This window comes from Idiotropiscis lumnitzeri, chromosome 4, assembly GCF_059441095.1.
Source record: "Idiotropiscis lumnitzeri isolate Australia: NSW breed Sydney's pygmy pipehorse chromosome 4, RoL_Ilum_1.0, whole genome shotgun sequence".
NCBI classification, from domain to species: domain Eukaryota; kingdom Metazoa; phylum Chordata; class Actinopteri; order Syngnathiformes; family Syngnathidae; genus Idiotropiscis; species Idiotropiscis lumnitzeri.
Genome location: NC_142394.1, coordinates 22885646 through 22905626, shown reverse-complemented (window position 1 = coordinate 22905626; position 19981 = coordinate 22885646). Strand labels below are relative to the sequence as shown.

Genomic DNA, 19981 nt, shown 5'->3' with positions numbered 1-19981 from the left:
TTCACTGCGTCTCTTGCCTGCAGGACATTTTGAAGCATGTATCTAAGAGGGAGTTTGAGGAGCTCATGTGTGCGGACCAACTGACCCGAGAGAGACACAAGAGGAAAGGCTTTCTGTATTTTAGTGAGTCGTACTTTTATTTAGCTGAAAACCCCAGAACTCTGCGACTAGCTGCCTCCTTCATTGATTGCATCATAAAAATTCAACTGAATTTGCTCTAAATGTGATTGTTTTACACAAGGCTATGATGCAATAAAAAAAACAATCCTGTTATCTTGTAGATTAAACGAATAGAAAAAAAGCAATAGAAGATGGTGGGATGGATAATTGCTGTGGAATTTTTAACTTTGTGCCACAGATTGTATTGCATTAATTCCGGAATTATTTTTTATTATTTATAATCCTTTCTTCCTTTTTTTTCTTCATATTATCCTTATTTTTTAAGAGGAAGAGAAGATTGCATTTCCACCCACCTACCGGTACGAAAGAGGCTCGAGAGACTGCTACTTGTGGCAAAAGTACAAGACTTCAGGGGTGAGTAAGCAAGATTTCGATCTAAATATCCCACTTAGAGAATTCTGAGTTCCGGCTTAAAGAGTCCTTGCAAAAACTACAAACACAACTCAATTACAAAATACCACGGACTCGCTTCTCGGACTATTTTGCGTGTAACATAATCCCAGTGACGGGACGTGAATTGAACAGCAGCTGCCGCAACTTCTAAAAATAGCATTTAAATGAGTTCAAACAGAAATGCCTGGCATAGTTGGAAATATCTTCCATTGCCATACTGCAAAATAAGACAACCAAAAAGGATGCTTTATTTCTTGACTCGTGTACCACTTACTACTACTTTTAATTTTTTTTCCCCGTAGGTGCGAGTCAATGTGCCGTCTTGGTGCGACAGGATTTTGTGGAAGTCTTACCCTGACACGCACGTAATGTGCACGGCATATGGTAAGAATTGCAATTTTGAAGGCATTACTTCAAAAGTGTGATCACAAACCTGTAAGGCTAAAAAGTGGGGAAAATGTGTTTCCCTAATAGGGTGCACAGATGACATTTTCACCAGTGACCACTCACCTGTTTTTGCCACCTTTCAAGTGGGCGTGACATCTCATTTTAGCTCCAAAGCAGGTACGCTGTTGAAGACGTGTGTCACATGGTTGGAATTCCAGCTGCTCTCCTCGTCACGTGAACAGTTTCGTCTTTCATGCCAAACAGATCCGGGTGCGGGTGTGGAGAGGGCCTGGGTTGAGCTGGAAGGCATCGAGGCCATTGTGAAGACGGCCAGCAAAGAAAAGTTCTTCATTGACTTTTCTTCTTCTTGTCTCGAAGGTATGTTAATTGATAAAAATGTGCTATATATAAAGCAGCTTGTCTTAAACATTTTGGAGCCCTTATGTTATTTTGCGACTAAGATGAGGTTTGTTTACTGCACACATTTTACTTTGCAAAAAAAAAAAAAAAGACAAATTATACAACATGGTGTATTGCGAATTTTTTCGCGGACCTTCAAGCCACAGCTTGCAGATACCCAGATGTCCATGATGTGTTTCTGTCAGCTGTTTATCAACATGCTGGTTCCCTTCTCAGAGACACGACGTTCAAGTGAGAACGACTCGCAAAGCTGTGACGTGCCCGGCTTTCTCAAACTGGCCTGGTCCTTCAAACAGCTACCCAAGGTGAGCGACTTTCAGATGCTAGCATGCCTGTTTGTGGCTGCTTGCACCGCCGTTAACTAACTCGTGACACGTGTGTCTTTGTGTTAGCTTCTCCCATACAGGTCTGACATGGACTACCTCCAGGATCAACACCTGCTTCTCTCTGTCAAGTCGTGCGATGGTTTTGAGTCGTACGGTAAAGTTATGTTTTCCTTCATAACGTCCAAACCATGTTGCCTTTGCGGGATGAATGTGATACTACAGTCGTCCTACATGACAGCCTGAGAGTGTACTGAGTCTTTGGGCTGGTGAAGTACCTTCAGAGTGTGTTGTCGTCAGCCTTGAGTGGGCCTGCAATATCTCAATGAGCCTTTTATCTTAATTGATTTAAACATGATTATCGACAAACAAACAAAAAATCTAAAAAAATCCATCCAATCCCTAAGACATTATTATGTTGATCTGTAAATGTTATTGTACTAAAATGCACCTTAAAATCAGCCTGTGTTTTGTTCTTCCAGGTGAATGCTGTGTCGCTCTCCGCTCTCTTGTCGGTGCATCGGAACAATTTGAGACGTTCCTGAGCCACCGGGGTGAGGAAATCGGCTCCATCAGAGGGCGGGTCCGCATTCACGTGCCAAAGGACCGACGAGGAACCCGTGAGAAGACCTACGGTGGGTCAGACGGAACAGTTCCGCCTCCCTGCACCCTCTGCCCTCCTTGCACGCTCTCTTCCTTCTCAGCTTTTAGCTGCACTGGCACTGCCTTTCTCGGTCTCTCCTGTCAGTCTCACATTGCTTCCTCTATTTGGTTCCTCAATGACTCTCCCCCGGCTTAGCTTTGCACTTCCGCTTCCTCTTTTGGCTCCCGATTGACTGACCCTGACCAGATGCATCCTGAGACAGTGAAACGGAACACATGGGTATCATACCTCCAGGTCAGCATACTTCATTCAACTCCACTGTGCTGGAACGCTATACATGCTCAAAACGAAACTGTCTTGCACATGTTGCGGAAGCAGATTTGGAAACACAATCACTGATTTTGTCACTTTATGGCATTTGTTTTGTTTTTTTCAGAGTGGTTTCGTTTTGAGAAAGACGATAAAGGTCCCAGCAGGGGACACATGTCTCCTGCATCCACACGAGTCCAAATAAATAGGTGAGTGTCAGAGTTGAGGAAGATGAGGACCCAAACGCAGGGAAGCCAGGCAGGGGTAACTTAAAGGGCATTTATTAAACAGAAAACTAAGGCAAACAAGGAACTTGGAAAAACTTAACGACAGGAAACCAACTACAGGGAGAGGCGACAGGAACTGGCAACAGGGACAGGCAACCGGGACAAGCGACAGGGACAAGCGACACTTAAAATGACAATGAACCAACAAGAACTGAAAGCAACCAGGGAACTAAATACACACAAATTGACGAGACAACGAGGAGCACCTGGACAAGACATGGAGGGTTGGAAGGACCGGATTGGTTGACACTAGGGCTTGGGTAAACGAGCACAGGTGGACACAATAGACAAGACGAGACAAGACACATATACAAGGCCAAAACATGAAACCAAATACGAAACCAAAAATAACAAATACAATTCATGACAGTACCCCCCCCTTAAGGGACGGATCCCAGACGTCCCAAACACAAACAAAAGAAAATTGTCCAAAATCAGGGTGGGCGGAAGGGGGCCAGGAGGCGGGACCACAGTCCGCAATCAAGGCTGGTCAGGCGGGCGTCCGGGAGGCCAGACCAGCGAGTCCAGCCATGGCCCTTCAGGCGGCCGTCCGGGAAACCAGACCAGGGAGTCTAGCCGTGGCCATTCAGGCGGGCGTCCGGGAGGACAGACGCATAAGTCCAAGGGCGGCCATTCAGGCGGACGTCCAGGATGACCCGAACACCGCATGGAGTCCGCTGACGAGGCTGAGACGAGACGCGGCGGCTGGACGCCGGATGCAGCCGAGACCGGAGCTTGGAGCAGCGACGGGGCGGGCGCAGCCGAGGCAGGCACTTGGAGCGGCGGCTGGTCGTCGAGCCCCGCCGAGACAGGAACGTGGAGCGGCGGCCGGTCGTCGAACGCCGCCGAGAATGGAACGTGGAGCGGCGGCTGTTCGTCGAACCCCGCCGATACAGGAACGTGGAACGGCGGCTGGTCGTCGAACCCCGCCGAGACAGGAACGTGGAGCGGCGGCTGGTCGTCGAACCCCGCCGAGACAGGAACGTGGAGCGGCGGCCGATCGTCGAATGCCGCCGAGACTGGAACGTGGAGCGGCGGCTGGTCGTCGAACCCCGCCGAGACAGGCACCGGGAGCGGCGGCGCTTCGTCGGGCGCCGCTGTGGCAGAGACGAGAAGCGACGGCGGGTCGTCATCCACCGCCCAGGCAGGAACCTGGAGCGCCGGCGGATCGTCGAGTCCCGCCGAAAAAGGAGCTTGGGGCGACGGCGGATCGTTGAGCACCGCCGAGGCAGCGACGGGAAGCGACGGCGTGTCCTCGGGCGCCGCCGGGACAGGGAACTGGGGTGGCGGCGGGCCGTCTGGCACCGCCGAGGCAGGGATTTGGAGCGGCGGCGGGCCGGGCGCACCAGAGGCCGGGACTTGGAGCGGCGGCGGGCCGGGCGCAGCGGGGACAGGGACTGGTGGCGGACGCAGAACGTGCTCCGCCGGAACAGGGACTTGTGGCGGACGCAGAACGTGCTCCGCCGGAACAGGGACTTGTGGCGGACGCGTGGCGTGCTCCGCCGGAACCAGGACTGGTGACGGACGCAGGACGTGCTCCGCCGGAACAGGGACTTGTGGCAGACGCAGGACGTGCTCCGCCGGAAGAGGGACTTGTGGCGGACGCAGGGCATACTCCGCCGGAACAGGGACTGGTGGCGGACGCAGGACGTGCTCCGCCGGAACAGGGACTGGTGGCGGACGCAGGACGTGCTCCGCCGGAACAGGGACTTGTGGCGGACGCAGGGCGTGCTCCGCCGGACCAGGGACTTGTGGCGGACGCAGGGCGTGCTCCGCCGGAACAGGGACTGGTGGCGGACGCAGAACGTGCTCCGCCGGAATAGGGACTTGTGGCGGACGCAGGACGTGCTCCGCCAGAACAGGGACTTGTGGCGGACGCGTGGCGTGCTCCGCCGGGACTGGTGGCGGACGCAGGACGTGCTCCGCCGGAACAGGGACTTGTGGCGGACGCAGGACGTGCTCCGCCGGAACAGGGACTGGTGGCGGACGCAGGGCGTGCTCCGCCGGACCAGGGACTTGTGGCGGACGCAGGGCGTGCTCCGCCGGAACAGGGACTGGTGGCGGACGCAGAACGTGCTCCGCCGGAATAGGAACTTGTGGCGGACGCAGAACGTGCTCCGCTGGAACAGGGACTTGTGGCGGACGCGTGGCGTGCTCCGCCGGGACTGGTGGCGGACGCAGGACGTGCTCCGCCGGAACAGGGACTTGTGGCGGACGCAGGACGTACTCCGCCGGAACAGGGACTTGAAGCACTGGCGAGGCGCCGGAACGGGGGTCAGCAGCTCTCGGGAGGCCAGAACGGGCCCCAGCAGCTCGGGGGGAACCGGGACGGGGCTTATCAGCTGGCGGGGAGCCGGAACGGGACTCATCCGCTGGCGGGGAGCCGGAACGGGGCTCATCCGCTGGCGGGGAGCCGGAACGGGGCTCATCCGCTGGCGGGGAGCCGGAACGGGGCTCAGCAGCTGGCGGGGAGCCGGGACGGGGCTCAGCAGCTGGGGAGGAGCCGGAACAGGGTTCAGCAGCTGGCGGTGAGCCCGAGTGGGACTCTGGAGGCTGCGTGGTTTGCTGCAGCTGGCGAGGAGCCGGGACGGGACGCTGCAGCTGGCGAGGAGCCGGGACGGGAGGCTCCAGCTGGCGAGGAGCCGGGACGGGAGGCCCCAGCTGGCGAGGAGCCGGGACGGGAGGCTTCAGCTGGCAAGGAGCCGGGAGGGGACGCTGCAGCTGGCGAGGAGCCGGGAGGGGACGCTGCAGCTGGCAAGGAGCCGGGACGGGACGCTGCAGCTGGCGAGGAGCCGGGACGGGACGCTGCAGCTGGCGCGGAGCCGGGACGGGACGCTGCAGCTGGCGAGGAGCCGGGACGGGACGCTGCAGCTGGCGAGGAGCCGGGACGGGACGCTGCAGCTGGCGAGGAGCCGGGGCGGGACGCTGCAGCTGGCAAGGAGCCGGGACGGGACGCTGCAGCTGGCGAGGAGCCGGGACGGGACGCTGCAGCTGGCGAGGGGCCGGCACTGGAGGCTGCAGCTCGTGAGGAGCTGGGTCGGGGGCCGGATCCCTATCAGCCTGCCGCCATAGGGATTCAGGGGAACGGGAGACGCGAAGGACACGAGGGACCGGGACTAGAGGGGCTGGTGAACGTGCGCTACAAAACGTGGGTCGAACGGAAGGTGGTGCAGAAACCGACTGTGGACGAGGTACAGAAACAGACGGACGAAGTGAACTAAGTGAATTGGAAAAACGTGACTCAGGGTGTAAAAAGTGGGTGCTATTACGAGAGGTGGCAGATCCTTTACTCGGGCGCCGTCGTTGACCACCTCGCGGAGGTCCAGGATAGATGGCCAACCGGGTGCCCAAGTAAAGGTCTGATGGGTGTGATTCAGGTGTGGACTCAAAGGACTCGAAAGGAAACCGTGACAAAAACTGACTGGGAGAAGAAAACTCATGAGAAAAATCAAAATCTGGGTCAAACTCGGAATCAGACAACTGAAAATAGGGGTCATCATCTAAATCTGAATTAACAAAAACATGGGGGGACAAAATGGTGTCGTAATCAAAGATGTTAACACAAGACGAAGAAGAGTGGCAAACTGGCTTGGCGGAACATATGGAACTCACACGAAGGGGTTGGTCGGCAGGCTGAGGGGGGTACCAGCTTGGGCGGCGACGGCGAACTCGTCGCCGTGAGCTTCCTGCTGGGTCCAGTATTGGTTGGTTCATTCTGTCAGAGTTGAGGAAGATGAGGACCCAAACGCAGGGAAGCCAGGCAGGGGTAACTTAAAGGGCATTTATTAAACAGAAAACTAAGGCAAACAAGGAACTTGGAAAAACTTAACGACAGGAAACCAACTACAGGGAGAGGCGACAGGAACTGGCAACAGGGACAGGCAACCGGGACAAGCGACAGGGACAAGCGACACTTAAAATGACAATGAACCAACAAGAACTGAAAGCAACCAGGGAACTAAATACACACAAATTGACGAGACAACGAGGAGCACCTGGACAAGACATGGAGGGTTGGAAGGACCGGATTGGTTGACACTAGGGCTTGGGTAAACGAGCACAGGTGGACACAATAGACAAGACGAGACAAGACACATATACAAGGCCAAAACATGAAACCAAATACGAAACCAAAAATAACAAATACAATTCATGACAGGTGAGGATGTATGTTGTCATTCTGTGATTTACACGGTGTTTTTCCACTACTGTATGTGGATCTGGATTTAAATGTAATCATTTTCTTTTGGGGACCATTTCGCACTACAAATTTTCATGCAATCACATAAATCAATTTGGAGTGAGCCAAGGCACGATGATGTATTTGTGATTTCAGAATTGAAAAAGGCTTTTAAAACGTCCATATTCAAAATCAGAATGAACGTTTATTGGCGATGTATGTAAAAAAAACAAAATAATTAGTCTCTAGTAGTAGGAGCTACTTTTTTATAACAAACAACCCACTATAACGAAATATAAATTTTGGACAAAGTCACGGTACCGTACAATGAGTCATTTAGCAATATGAAGTTTCCAGTTGTTTAGTGATACTGATACAACAAGTGTGCAACAAATGATGTAGAACGTCTAAGGTGTCCAGTCATGTGGTAATAAGATGGTGATTATGTCCCGACAGCTTGAGGAAGCTACAATGAGTACAGGAATAATGTCACTACCAAGATTATTATAGGTCATGGAAACTAACAAAATATCTAAAACTAAAATTAAAAAAATACATAAGAGTTCTTGAAAAAAAATACAACTAACTAAAATTAAATTTTATGTTCATGAAACTAACGGTATACTACAGAATACTTTTGTTTTTTATTTTTTTTTATATTGCATTCAATAAATTGTACATTTATATATAAACTATGACTAGTAAAACCTAAGTAAAATGACACATTTAAAAAACTAATAAAACAAATAAAAACATGTTAAAGACATAATTAAAATGAACAGAATTAAAAAAAAAAAGGAAAAGTAAAATGATATAAAAACGAACAATAATGAATGTGTCATTCATTATATTGAGTAGAATAGATGCCAAGACTGCCAGACTTAATTTTTTTTCTGACGAATCCAAACCCATGTTAGGAAGGAAGTAATAACTTCCCTTGTACAGAAAGTAACTTGAGCATTCTCGTGTTGCAGGTCCTTGGCAGCTCCTCCCAAGCCAACTCCAAGCAGCTACACCAACCCGGCCTACTTCATCTTCGAAGGCGTGTCGGTGGTCCGCGGCATAGAAGAGGCTCTCCCCCAGCGAAGTGACCCACAGGTGATCTGGGCCGGGAACGAGGCTCTGCAGCTCCCCAAAATCTCAGGGAGGCACGTCTTCAACACGAGACCCTGTCGCCGATCAGACTTTACCGAGATCGAAATTCCTGCCGTCCTTCCCCAGTACGCTGCGTCCACTCAACTTCAGACGCCTCCACCCAACTCCTCCTATGAGCTTTTCCCCGCCAAAAAGCCTTCTCCCATATCTCCGCCCTCCAGTAAAAGTATCTCCCAGTGTTCGGAGCACTTGTCAAAGCCTAAATATCACGTTAAAAACATTTGCCACGATTCCATATTACCAGAGAAGAACCTGAGGAACCTGTACATGAATCAATCCGCCATCATGCGGCAAAAATCCAGGAGGGATCTCCCGGAGAGGAGCGATCCCATCAGGAAAACAAAAGCCCCGCCCGTTTTCCAATTCACACCCGTTCCCGTTCCTTTGGGACACTGTCGGCCTGCTCCTTGGGTGACGGAGCAGCAGACGCAGCAGACGCAGCAGCAGCATCCCGGTCGGATGGGAGACAACTCCCTCACCGCTCTGCAGATTGCCAAATCGCTCAGTGAGGTTGACTTCTTCCCCTCAAAGCAGGGCGCTCCGTCCTATCCGAGCCAGAGGTCGGCCTACAGGAATGGTCCCGCGTTGCACATGGAGAGGCGCCAAAGCTGGGAGAATGAGGTACCACACTTGTGGAAAGTTTTTTTTTTTTTTTTTTTAACTGTATTTCTTCTATTTTGACCTCGGTATTGAATATATTCTCAAAACGTGCTAATGAACTTTTTGACACTAATAAACAGGTGATTAATCCTACTACTCCTTTTAATATTGAGTATGTATGATTGCTCATTCTTATTGGCTTTATGTTGAGGCTGTCAGATCACTTTTTTTTTTTTTGATTGGTCATGCCTGGAGAATGAGTCAGAATCAGTCAGATGACATAATAGAAAAGTGACTGTTCTATTAGAGTAGCAACAGCCCTGACTCAGAACCCCACACATTAAAAATAATGTTATGGGTTATATATCGTGTGGCAGGACCACGTTGGAAAAAGTTCAGAACCAAAATAGACTTCTTGCATGTGGCGCAATTTACTCATTTGTGACATAAAATGAATCAAAGTGAAACTGTACGGCACACGAACAAACAAATTACAAGGAATCAATTTGAATAAAAACGGGTTCTTAAAAAGAACCACTTTTCGATCCCCACCTTTACCTTTGAGTCTCATTTTTAAAGGTCATCAAATTCCATGTGGAAAGGATGACATTGAGGATATTTTTATTGCTGTCAAAACAGGTCAAATTTGACCTGAGAAATATGCATAAAAAAAAGGAATAAAAGAATGTCTGTTTCTCATCAACGCAGGTATCTGTGCTCCAAGGAGCTCCCGAGACCGTCTGTGAGCTGCTCAGTGCCCTGGGCCTTCAGAAATACACACTTGGGCTCAGCCTTAATGGCTGGGATGATCTGGATTACTTCAGGTAACACTGCCACTTTTCTTTCACTAACGTAGGGAAGCTCTTACAATGCGACTGTTGCACGACAGCCACGTTTACCACTAGGTGATGCGATTCATGAATCATCAGATGTTTATATTAAGAGGTGGGAAGAAGTCACACATGCGCAACTTAGCTGTTTCAAAAGTCTTAAAATTTGAGTTTCGAGCAAGTCAAGACGAGCCCCAACTAAATTTCAAGCAAGTTGGGTACAATCATGTGTTGGGTTAAACAAGTCATCAATCAAGTCGTACAAACTTGCTCGGTCTCCGCAAGTATTCCCACGTTAGCCACTTTGCACTCAGTGTCTCTGTTTATTTTAGTTAGCTGCACTAACACATTCACATCATCACATTTGTTTTAAATGTCCCCAACATGTCTCAGTAATTTCCTTGACTTCACACTGCAAAAACTTAATTTTAAAAGTAAGATATAGTTTTTTTTTTTTAATGTAACCAATATGTGATTGTTTTGGCATTTTTTTTTTTGCTTAAAATGAAATTGCCAAACAAATACATTTTGTTTCTTTAAAGACACTTGTTAATTGTCTTATTTTTATTTTAGTCATTTTGAGGCTTAAAACAAACGCTTTCAACATTTTAAGATGACTAACCAACAATCAAAGGACCTGAAGTGGGGTTTCATAAATCAATTTTTTGTATTTTAGGATTTTGCATTATCTAGTAATTAGATAAATAGAAGAATGCAATCATACAAAACTCAGGGTTAACCAGTCATTTAGATGTCATGTTCTTGTCATGTGATCTAAGTTAAACAAATACTAGTGGATATTTCTTTATTTTAAGAAAGTTTCTAAATATTACAGCTTGGAAAATGTCAATATTACTTGTATTAAGTTTAAAAATACTCATTACAACACTGCTGTGGTTGATATGAGCCTGGTATTATTTTCTTATATTTCAAAATCGTAAAATGTTCTTGTTCTGTTGACAGACAATTTTGTTTATCTTAAGAATTATTGTCATTAGTCTATTTTTTTCCTAAAAAAAAATATTTTTATGAAAATGTCATTAAGCATATTGTGTAACTGTGTGGTCCCTTTGTGTCCTTTTCTTGTTTAAAAATATTACATGGCAGTGCACCAAATCCCATTTACCTCCCACCAGAAAACCAAATTACGTATTGCGTGGCAAAGCCGATCAGCATTTGACTTTCATTTAGACAAAAAAAAAAAAGAAGCTTGTTGTGTCCAAAGTGCTACAGTAGCATTTGTCTACTCCACAGCGGCATCACAGAAGATGACCTGCGTGCGGCTGGAGTGACCAACTCTTCCCACCGACGGAGGATCTTGGAGAACCTGCCCAGGAACTGGAACTGACATACGCTCAATTAAAAAAAAAAAAACATGGACAGGAAGAAAACACATTTTGCTCCAAAAGTACGACATCAGTCAGGTTTCATTTCAGCACTTCACTCGTGGCAATTGTGGAGCCAGCTTCAGTTTTTCAGGGATTTTGTCTTGACTTGATATGAATGCCTCCGTCCAGCAAGAGTTTTTGAGGAACAGTAAGTAGCGACATCTTGATTTCCAGATGTCTGTCGTGTGCAATTTTGGGATGATTTTCTTCAGTTTTTCAAGAACCGCTGCTCTATAAAGCAGCAACAAGTCAAGGAAAAGACATCTGCTTCCAATACACTTTTCTTCCATAGCTCTACTAATGTTCCTTGCTGCGCGTCGATGATCGCTTTGTGCTTTTCTCTTCACTGAATCAGAACCAAGTCGGGTTTTGCATTTTTTGTCATCAACATTCGGCCACTTGTATATCCGTTGCATCGATAGTCAAACAACCCAAAATCCGATCAAAAATATGGTGCAAGAATCAAAGAACAATTCAAAATATGCTCGAAAACAGATGGTGATAAAAACAATCTCACTTGTTTTCCAATTCATATTTTTACCACTGTGTTTTTTCTTTTTCTTTTACAGTCTGTGAATTATACCCATAAAAAATGGCAGTGATAACAAGCCTGAGGAAAATGCTTATAGCATTGATGCAACTAAAATGAGGACTAACCATCAAAATATAATCCTTGCTACATTTTGTTGTGTTGACAGCAAGGAAAAATGTTACTTTAAAGTTTTTTGAGTGAATGTTAAGCCCTTAATTGGATTGTAGTGTTCCCGTTATATGCAACAGTTCCGGACAAGACCTGACAATAGTTGAAAAGCGCGAATGATGTCCACCTCCCTGCCCACCCAAAAAAGTTCATCATCGACAATAGATGCCACAAATTGGCAGCAAAGAACTACTTTTATCTAAATAAAGCTCCTCACATTACTTCAAAGTAGTCCCTTGGGACTGAGAGGACACAAGATCGCGGCAAAAGCGCTACTTATGCCGAAATGAAGCTCCTCAAGTCATTTCAACATAGTTCCTTGGCACCAAAATACCACAAACTGGTGCCAAAGCTCTACTTTTACTGCACCCACATAGGAGCAATGAATGGAAAATAAGTTCTAAAATTTAGTCAAATCACGATTATGTGGGATAACATTGTAATTAAGTTTAAATGATCCCCTTTGGAATTAATTGCGTTTGAAGTCGTAATGTTGGGTGGAGTCATTCCATGCAAAAGTGTGAACCATTCTTGTTTCCAGGTCTCATTCATTTTGTTTGCATCACTGGCAGAGCTAGGATATTTTCCTTGTGGGGGCAAGGAGCTCTCCGGGAGTCTGTAACCCTCCCCCAAAATAATTACAAACCCCCAAAATTCTTCAGAAAACGCTGATAAACATTCATTAGATGTTACCCCTACGGGGTACGGGGCGGTCGGCGTGGCAGTGCCCCTACGGCCCCCCTTCTAGCCCCGCCAGTGATCTGCATTATCCTAAGAAAAGTGTTTACTCTTCATCCACCCTCGCCCCACTGAGTGTTCTTACTGCTACTATCGAGCCTGCGTCCGAGCTTGTAAAAGCACACAAATAAACGAACATAGTGGTCTCCAATCCATACTGTACATACGTCGTCAAGTGAATTCAGCTCTGTTTACCATCTCGTACTCTTTCTATCATGTCACTTAATCAGCGCTCGTGACCGCTGTCTGTCCACAAGTAAAGTGCATAAGATGACCTCCAGTAAGAGATCTCATTTGTCTGTCTTGTAGTTGACCAGTAGGGGCAGAAGATAATGTTTCTTCCATTTGAGTGAGCAAAGTACCATATCGCACAACACTAGGCGACACACCATAACTCAATTTGACAGATTTTCTTGTCTCGATTGTATTTTTTTTTTGTCTGGCTGTGAAATAAGTCCTCACTGCTGCTTTCCACATTTTCCCTCAGTGTGTGACTGTGTGTACTTTGCTGCTGTAGTTACTGATTAAGGCACAGCCAAACAAATCTTGTCTGTTTACTGACCTCTAGCTGCTTTGGCCGTGAAGTCATCACCTGGACGTGATTTTTTTTTTTTTTTTGGTAGCACGTATACTAAAGTCTAAAGGGGAGAACGCATCACAAAATATTCCCTCTAATCTCTTTTTGTAAACCAGTGCAATACTGTAAACGCTCAACAGACACTTTAGTACAGAGGTGGGCAAACCTTTTGATTGGCGGGCCACAACGGGTTCTAAAATTTGACAAAGGGGTCGGACCAGGAGCAGATGGATGGAGTGTTTTGAATAAAAAAAACAAACAAAAAAAACATTTCATTTTAAATGAAAGTGAGCAAACGAGTTACAATAAAATATATGTCTTTGACACACCACAGTATTTAAAAAACAAAACATTAACAAGGTTTACTCATTTATTTTTTTTGTCAAGTCGGCGGGCCGGATTAAAACGTTTAACGGGCCGCATGTGGCCCCCGAGCCATAGTTTGCCCACACCTGCTTTAGTAGATACACCTGCACATCCTACAACCGGCATTCTGTCTACACAGATTATCGTGCTCAATTTTGGTTTTATTGGCTTTGGCTTTATGCTCGTTGTCATCTCATGTGGGCCAAAGAGACACTTAAAGTAAGTTTGCGGTAACTTATTAAGAGGAGTCTTTATACAGTTATGTCTTTACGATCATACATTACTCTCTCATGACTCGTGATGAGAACAAAACAGGTGAAACAAAAATGGACTGGCCACTGAGGACATACTTTACAATAGACTTTAAAGACGGAAATGTTGCAGCTGTGCAAATATATTACTCAACGCCTTTGGGGAGCTTTTGGACGTTCTTGTACGACGATGAGGAAGACCATGACAACGTAAGTCACCCTGTTGCATTCACGTTGCCTTTCAAGTAGATGACCTCTGGACATGATCCCAAAGTTCTATTCTTATGCGGTTTCAATATGTCTCTACTTGGACGCCTCTCTATCAAGGATTACATAAAACGTGTAGTTTGCAGTGTTGCACATGGAAACATTTCTGAAGATGAGTTGTACTCACTGTGCAAATGTATGTATACAGTTTACATCTTTGAGAGTTGAATTTAACACCATTCCAGATGACATTTGTTCACACTTAAAAATGGAGTACAACTTTCTCTTTGCCATTGTCCAATTTTTCGTTAATTCCATGGCAAAATTAGTAATACTTCAGAAACATAAATACACAAGATAATTACAGCTAATCTCCAGTATTCGTTGTTTATTCCCCATACTACTCTTATTGAGCTCCACTTTCTAGCAATACACGATGAGTTTGAAAATCTACAGCATATATAAGAACAACGCCGAGATGCTCATTTAAAAAAAGTGAGTCAAATAATTGCGTGTTCTTTTTTTGTCCTATCAGCACTTCCACAGCTCCTGCGTGAGCGCGCACGGGGCGCCTTCCTCTGCAACAAGAGCGCGCATACAAACACCCACCCGCACCCACCCCCCCCAAATAACTTTGCGGCGTGACTAATACACTCCAGCCAGGCCTGCGAACATCAGCTCTTGACTTTTGCACGGAACAGTGATCGGGGCGGAAAAAAAGAACGATTATGTCAAGGAGCACCACAGGGCGCCTGTGGAGGTCCCCTGCCATCATCCCAAGTGACGAGGACTTCATGGAAAGCACCAACTCCGAATTGTGCAGGTACAACTCTTTCCCAGCACTCGATGAACAAGCAAAACCTTTTCACGGTTTCGCGTTAAGACTCACGCTCTCAGTCGGACTTAAATTTGTCACCGTGTTTATACACGTGGAATGTACGGAACAATCTCGGGGTAGTTTTTGGAACATGGACATTTTGTACTAATGATGAGAAGTTACGTGGACTTACTTTTCGGATTACAGTTATTTTATACACAGTCATATTTCAAAACTACAGTTCGACATGAAATAAGTGGCATATTGTTTTAAAGTTGTCGCCTAGTTTGGTTTTCAATCACGAGCAGTCCATTGGTAACACCTGCGTTATAAACAAGTTACAATACGAGATTTGTTGCAATTGATAAGCCATTGAAAACATATATTATAATGCGATTTTGATTGGCGCAGTCAAACAGATATTCACGGGGCATGCGGAGTTGCGCGGTTAAATAAAACTGTTTCCATTATTTAAAATTTGTTACCTCATCACGTTACTTATATTAAGACATTTTAAAACCAGGTATAAGTAAAGATACTTACATTATTTGAGTTTTTCCATTCTGAGTGGTTTCTGATTAAATTCCGGAGAATTCCAAGACCAGTATTGTTAAAACTGCTCACATCTTACCGTTAGTTTTTGATCACGTGACTGTTTTATTGTATTTATTTATTTATTTTCGTCCACCATGTTGGACATGGAGATGGGTGACAAAAAGACTTGTAGACTGTTTCTACTAGTTTTCTTTCTGTGTGATCCTCATCAGGTATTTTCAGCTATGTTGTAAATTTTTCAATCTCCTTAGATGTGTTAAAATGTAGGCTAAAAGGTTGAGCCATGTCAATGGCAAAGAGATTTTGAAAGAATAACAAAAAGGCATACTGGTTTATCCAGCCCAATAAAGGATTATAATACTTTCATTTTCATTGTAGCTATTTTCTCTCTCATTTTGGATTTAATATGATTATATTAAAAACAGTCTACTTTTGCTATAATTATATAGAATTATTTTATTTTTTTATAAACAAAATGTAGTTTGTTATTTTTCATGTTGTAAAAAGCACGATATGATTCTTCACTTTTAACTTTAGTTGCAGTATTTCGTTAGTTTTCTTTAACTTTAATAACTTTGATCCAATCCACGCAAACATTTTCTCCGTGTGCACACCTCAGAGCCTCCTCATCCTCGGATGTTTCCCTCACCACCTCCTAACTGATGCGGGACACCAGCGGTCACCATGGCAACGCCGGCATACATCCCGACGGCGTTCAACGAGTCTGTGACCTTCACGTCCGTCTTCAACGCCAGCTGCCGCTTTGACGAGGAGTTCAAATACATCCTGCTGCCCGTCTCCTACTCGCTGGTCTTCGTGGTGGGCTTGGCGCTCAATGCCACCGCCCTGTGGACCTTCGTCAAGATGCGCCCGTGGAACCCCAGCGCCGTCTTCATGTTCCACCTGGCGCTCTCTGACTTCCTATACGTGCTGTCGCTGCCCACGCTCATCTATTACTACGCCAACCGCAGCCACTGGCCCTTCGGTGTGGCGGCGTGCAAAATGGTGCGCTTCCTGTTCTACGCCAACCTCTACTGCAGCATCCTGTTGCTCACGTGCATCAGTTTGCATCGCTACGTGGGCATCTGCCACCCCATCAAGGCGCTCAGCCTGGTCAAACCCCGCCACGCCCACCTGGCATGCGCCGCCGTGTGGGCGGTGGTGGTCGTTTGCCTGGTGCCCAACTTGGTGTTCGTCACCACGTCCAGGCGAGACAACGACACGCTCTGCCACGACACCACCAGTCAGGATTCCTTTGAGGAGTACGTGGACTACAGCTCGGCCGTCATGGCGCTCCTTTTCGGCGTGCCCTTCTTGGTCATCGTAGCGTGCTACTGCCAAATGGCGCGCACCTTGTGCCGACCCAGGCGGGGTTTGTCGGCCAACCCGGCGTCGCGGCAGAAGTCCGTCAAGCTCATCGTGGTGGTGCTCATCGTCTTCGCCGTCAGCTTTGTGCCCTTCCACGTCACGCGCACCGTCTACTACTACGCCCGCGTGCTGAAGCTTGATTGCCACACTCTCAACATCGTCAACTTCACCTACAAGATCACCAGGCCGCTCGCCAGCGTCAACAGCTGCATCGACCCCATTTTGTACTTCCTGGCCGGCGACCACTACCGCGCCAAGCTGTTCTCAGCGCTGACGGGGAGAAGTCAGACGACCAGGAGCCAAGCGCCCGCTCAGGCTCCGGCCAATAACAACACGAGCATCGCTCTGGTCTACAAGAGCATGGACGCTAAAGTCAACAGCGAAGCACGGATCTTGTAGAAAATGGAGATGTGAGTTTTTGTTCTGCACTGACAGCCGAGTAACCAGCTAGGATAGACTGCAGTTACCCTGGCAAGGTCGCAAGTTCGCTCTGGATTTTGAACAGATTGGGTTACTTTTACCCAAGCTTGGGTTAATTTTTTTAACCCAGCAGATTTTGTTGAAATTTGGATTTGGACAGTTTTGTGAACTGCAGTTGAAGTCAATTTAATGTAACATTTTTTTGAAAACATTGGTGGCAGATGGATGACTCAGTGGGCGGGCGACATCGTCAACTTCACACACAGGGATTGTTATCTGGCTTCGGTGAAGCTTGCTGACGAGTGGATCATTCAAAGCAGGTGTGTTTGAGGCGAGAGACATCTAACGGGGTTCTCGAGGACTGGACGTGGGCACACCTGCTTTCACCCCTGGATAAAAATGGATGGGCTGTGTCTGGACGGGCATCTCGTATCAAAACTGTGCCAACCAAATCCTACAAGTGACTTCCTGTGGTAACCCCTAAAAGGAGAAAGTTGCTTCTTTTCGTAATAAAATGGGTATTATATTTTTAGCCAAGTTACACTAATAACTTGGTAACCCATTTCTTGCTAATGTTGGAATTAATCGCCAAATAGATGCTAATTACTAGGTAATAAACCCTTAATAACTAAATGTACTCAATGCGTGTTTGTTTTTTTAGATTCAAGATATAAGATCTTAAATAAACACTCAACAACTGATCCAAGTTTTGTTCCGATAGTTTCTCAAATTCTCTGGAGTTCAGGAAATTGTACACGTCAGATATCTTATCCTCACGAGGAACTGTATTCAAGCGTGTACAGTTGAAAATTTTTTTAAAATGCCGTCCTTACATATATAGCATTTCACGAGACAGGTTTTTCCTGCGAGAGCTCATGTAGGTTGAAATCAGTCTTCCTCGCTCCCTCCCCTCGCACGGGGCCACGTCCAAGGGCAGGTCATCCCGAGGTTGGTTATCTTCTGGAAGTTGATCCCCGTCTGGTTCCAAGCTTGACCTTCTGGAATATGGTCTGTGTGATCCCAAATTGTTGTGTCTTGACCTTGTTAAATCCAAATCCTGACCTTGCGTTCTTGGTGAATTCCTCAACTCAATGTGCTGGCCATACTTTTGGCTCCAGCGCTCGGTTCGCTATTTCACCCAATTTAGTTTGCTTTTGACTCAGTAGTTTGAAGCACCCCGCGACCCTCGTGAGGAGAAGCGATTCAGATCACGGATGCATCATTTAAGTTTTGCTGATTTTTGGGGCTGTGCTAAATGGAGCAAAGACACAACTGGGTCCCATTATGAGTCTCCGCCCCCGTTGCAGTTTGCTAGCTAGCTATGCCTGCACATCAAAGATACATTTTCCCTTGGTCCCCATATGGCAGTGTAAACCAGGGCTTTGAAACGGCGTGGTGACTTTCGAGTGCCTCGTTGTCACAAGGAACCAGTGGTGGAATTTCTAGCCGCCAAAGACTTGAATTGGGCGTATTTTTGCAGCTCAAACATGTCGTTATGCGAAGGCTTAAGATTTTTCCAGATGGTATTAGTGCTAGTTGATGGACTGTTGCTAGTTCAGCAGGTTGTGCTTTTATGTATTCATTGCACAGAATTTGAGAGCAGAGACAATATATTTTTTTTTTTCTTCATGATTTTGAAACTTTTTTTTAAAACTTGATAATGTTTTTAATCATTCAAATTTGGCGCAGTTGCTAGCACTACTGTGCGTTGTGTCAATTTTACAAGACATGTTGATTTTCAGTTTGCACCGGACTGTAATATAACCGAATGAAAAGTAACATTTTTGGTCAACTGAAATGAAATTGAACACAAGACATGGAAAAAATAACTCAAACTACTTTGTAAGTTCACAAAACCAAAACAAATGTGTCAAATGTCCTTCATTTTCACTTTTGCCAATTTATTTCACAAGCTTCATGCATTGATTTGAAATGATTTATTTTGGTTTTATTTGATTCTCCATCCAGCCATTAATCTCACTTTCTCGCAGTTTCCCATCCTCTTGTAGCTGAAGCTGGTAACGAAAACGCCGCGGCACATCTCATTAGAATGCAACCACAATAATAATCATATATTTAACCGAACACCGCCCTGACTGTGTCAGAACATAAATACATTTGTAATGACTTGATTTTTGGATGGAACATATTTTGCAGGTGTACCTAATGCTGTGACCTGTGAACCGCACAAAATGCTTGCTGCACAGCTGCCAGCTGTTTTTGTCTTTCACTTTCGACATCTGTTCATTTCCTCTCTCGTCGAGGGGCGCAAACGGGGGTTGGAACATCGAGTATGTGGAACTGACTCCTCCAAACCGCCTACACACACACACACACACACACACACGATTCCTCTATTAGCTTTGGGACTTGAAATTGCTCGGGAAAGCAGTGTTGAAATATCAGTATTTGGCCAATCTCTGCAAATATGTTTTTTACATGAGAAAATTCACCTAATAAACCTTTTGGTTTTGAATGGCTGACCTTAAGGTTGCAAATTTGCATCTTGTGATGGTCTTGACTGTATTCCAGTTATATGATGTGCGAAAAAATGGGTAAATATTTGAGCGCCCCAGATCGTAAGTACGTCAAGAAATCAGACAACAGAGATGAATAAAACGGATCTACTAATCGTTGACTTGAAAAAAAGATATACATCAGGACAGTAATTTATTCACTCTAACTTTTTCTGAACTGACATCAGATGTGACACATCCTCAGACATTTTCCCAATAAATTATTTCTGTCTCAAAAAGTTGATTATCCAAGATGTTTCTTGATAGGACCTGGACAAATGTATTCCAATATATTGTCTGCGTGAATTTCCCTTACACAGTCACTGTCTTCACTATTTGAAATTCTCTAAGAAATTCTCCAGATGGATGGATGCAATAGCAGCTCAGCCCCACCCCCTTGTGGTGTGATG

The 19981-nt window shown here is 46.2% G+C and overlaps 2 protein-coding genes across 3 annotated transcripts in view; both read left to right on the top strand.

Annotated features, from left to right (window-relative positions):
• The window catches only part of inppl1b (inositol polyphosphate phosphatase-like 1b), a 33915-nt gene extending 21141 nt beyond the window's left edge, over nucleotides 1-12774 (top strand). For both annotated transcript variants that reach the window (XM_088294057.1, XM_088294056.1), the window contains exons 17-28: nucleotides 24-123; nucleotides 446-534; nucleotides 876-957; nucleotides 1048-1137; nucleotides 1225-1338; nucleotides 1597-1685; nucleotides 1773-1860; nucleotides 2186-2338; nucleotides 2744-2825; nucleotides 8058-8859; nucleotides 9547-9662; nucleotides 10923-12774. In XM_088294057.1, the coding sequence (XP_088150183.1) occupies nucleotides 24-123; nucleotides 446-534; nucleotides 876-957; nucleotides 1048-1137; nucleotides 1225-1338; nucleotides 1597-1685; nucleotides 1773-1860; nucleotides 2186-2338; nucleotides 2744-2825; nucleotides 8058-8859; nucleotides 9547-9662; nucleotides 10923-11016 (1899 nt within the window). In that variant the 3' untranslated portion in view covers nucleotides 11017-12774. The remainder of the gene's footprint in view (nucleotides 1-23; nucleotides 124-445; nucleotides 535-875; nucleotides 958-1047; nucleotides 1138-1224; nucleotides 1339-1596; nucleotides 1686-1772; nucleotides 1861-2185; nucleotides 2339-2743; nucleotides 2826-8057; nucleotides 8860-9546; nucleotides 9663-10922) is intronic.
• A 1781-nt stretch (nucleotides 12775-14555) lies between these two features.
• On the top strand, nucleotides 14556-18671 carry LOC148338604 (P2Y purinoceptor 4-like). Its single transcript, XM_088294196.1, has 2 exons — nucleotides 14556-14718; nucleotides 15887-18671. Exon 2 carries the CDS (start codon nucleotides 15952-15954, stop codon nucleotides 17032-17034), a length of 1083 nt encoding a protein of 360 aa, XP_088150322.1. The 5' UTR covers nucleotides 14556-14718; nucleotides 15887-15951; the 3' UTR covers nucleotides 17035-18671.
• Nucleotides 18672-19981: the final 1310 nt, after the last annotated feature.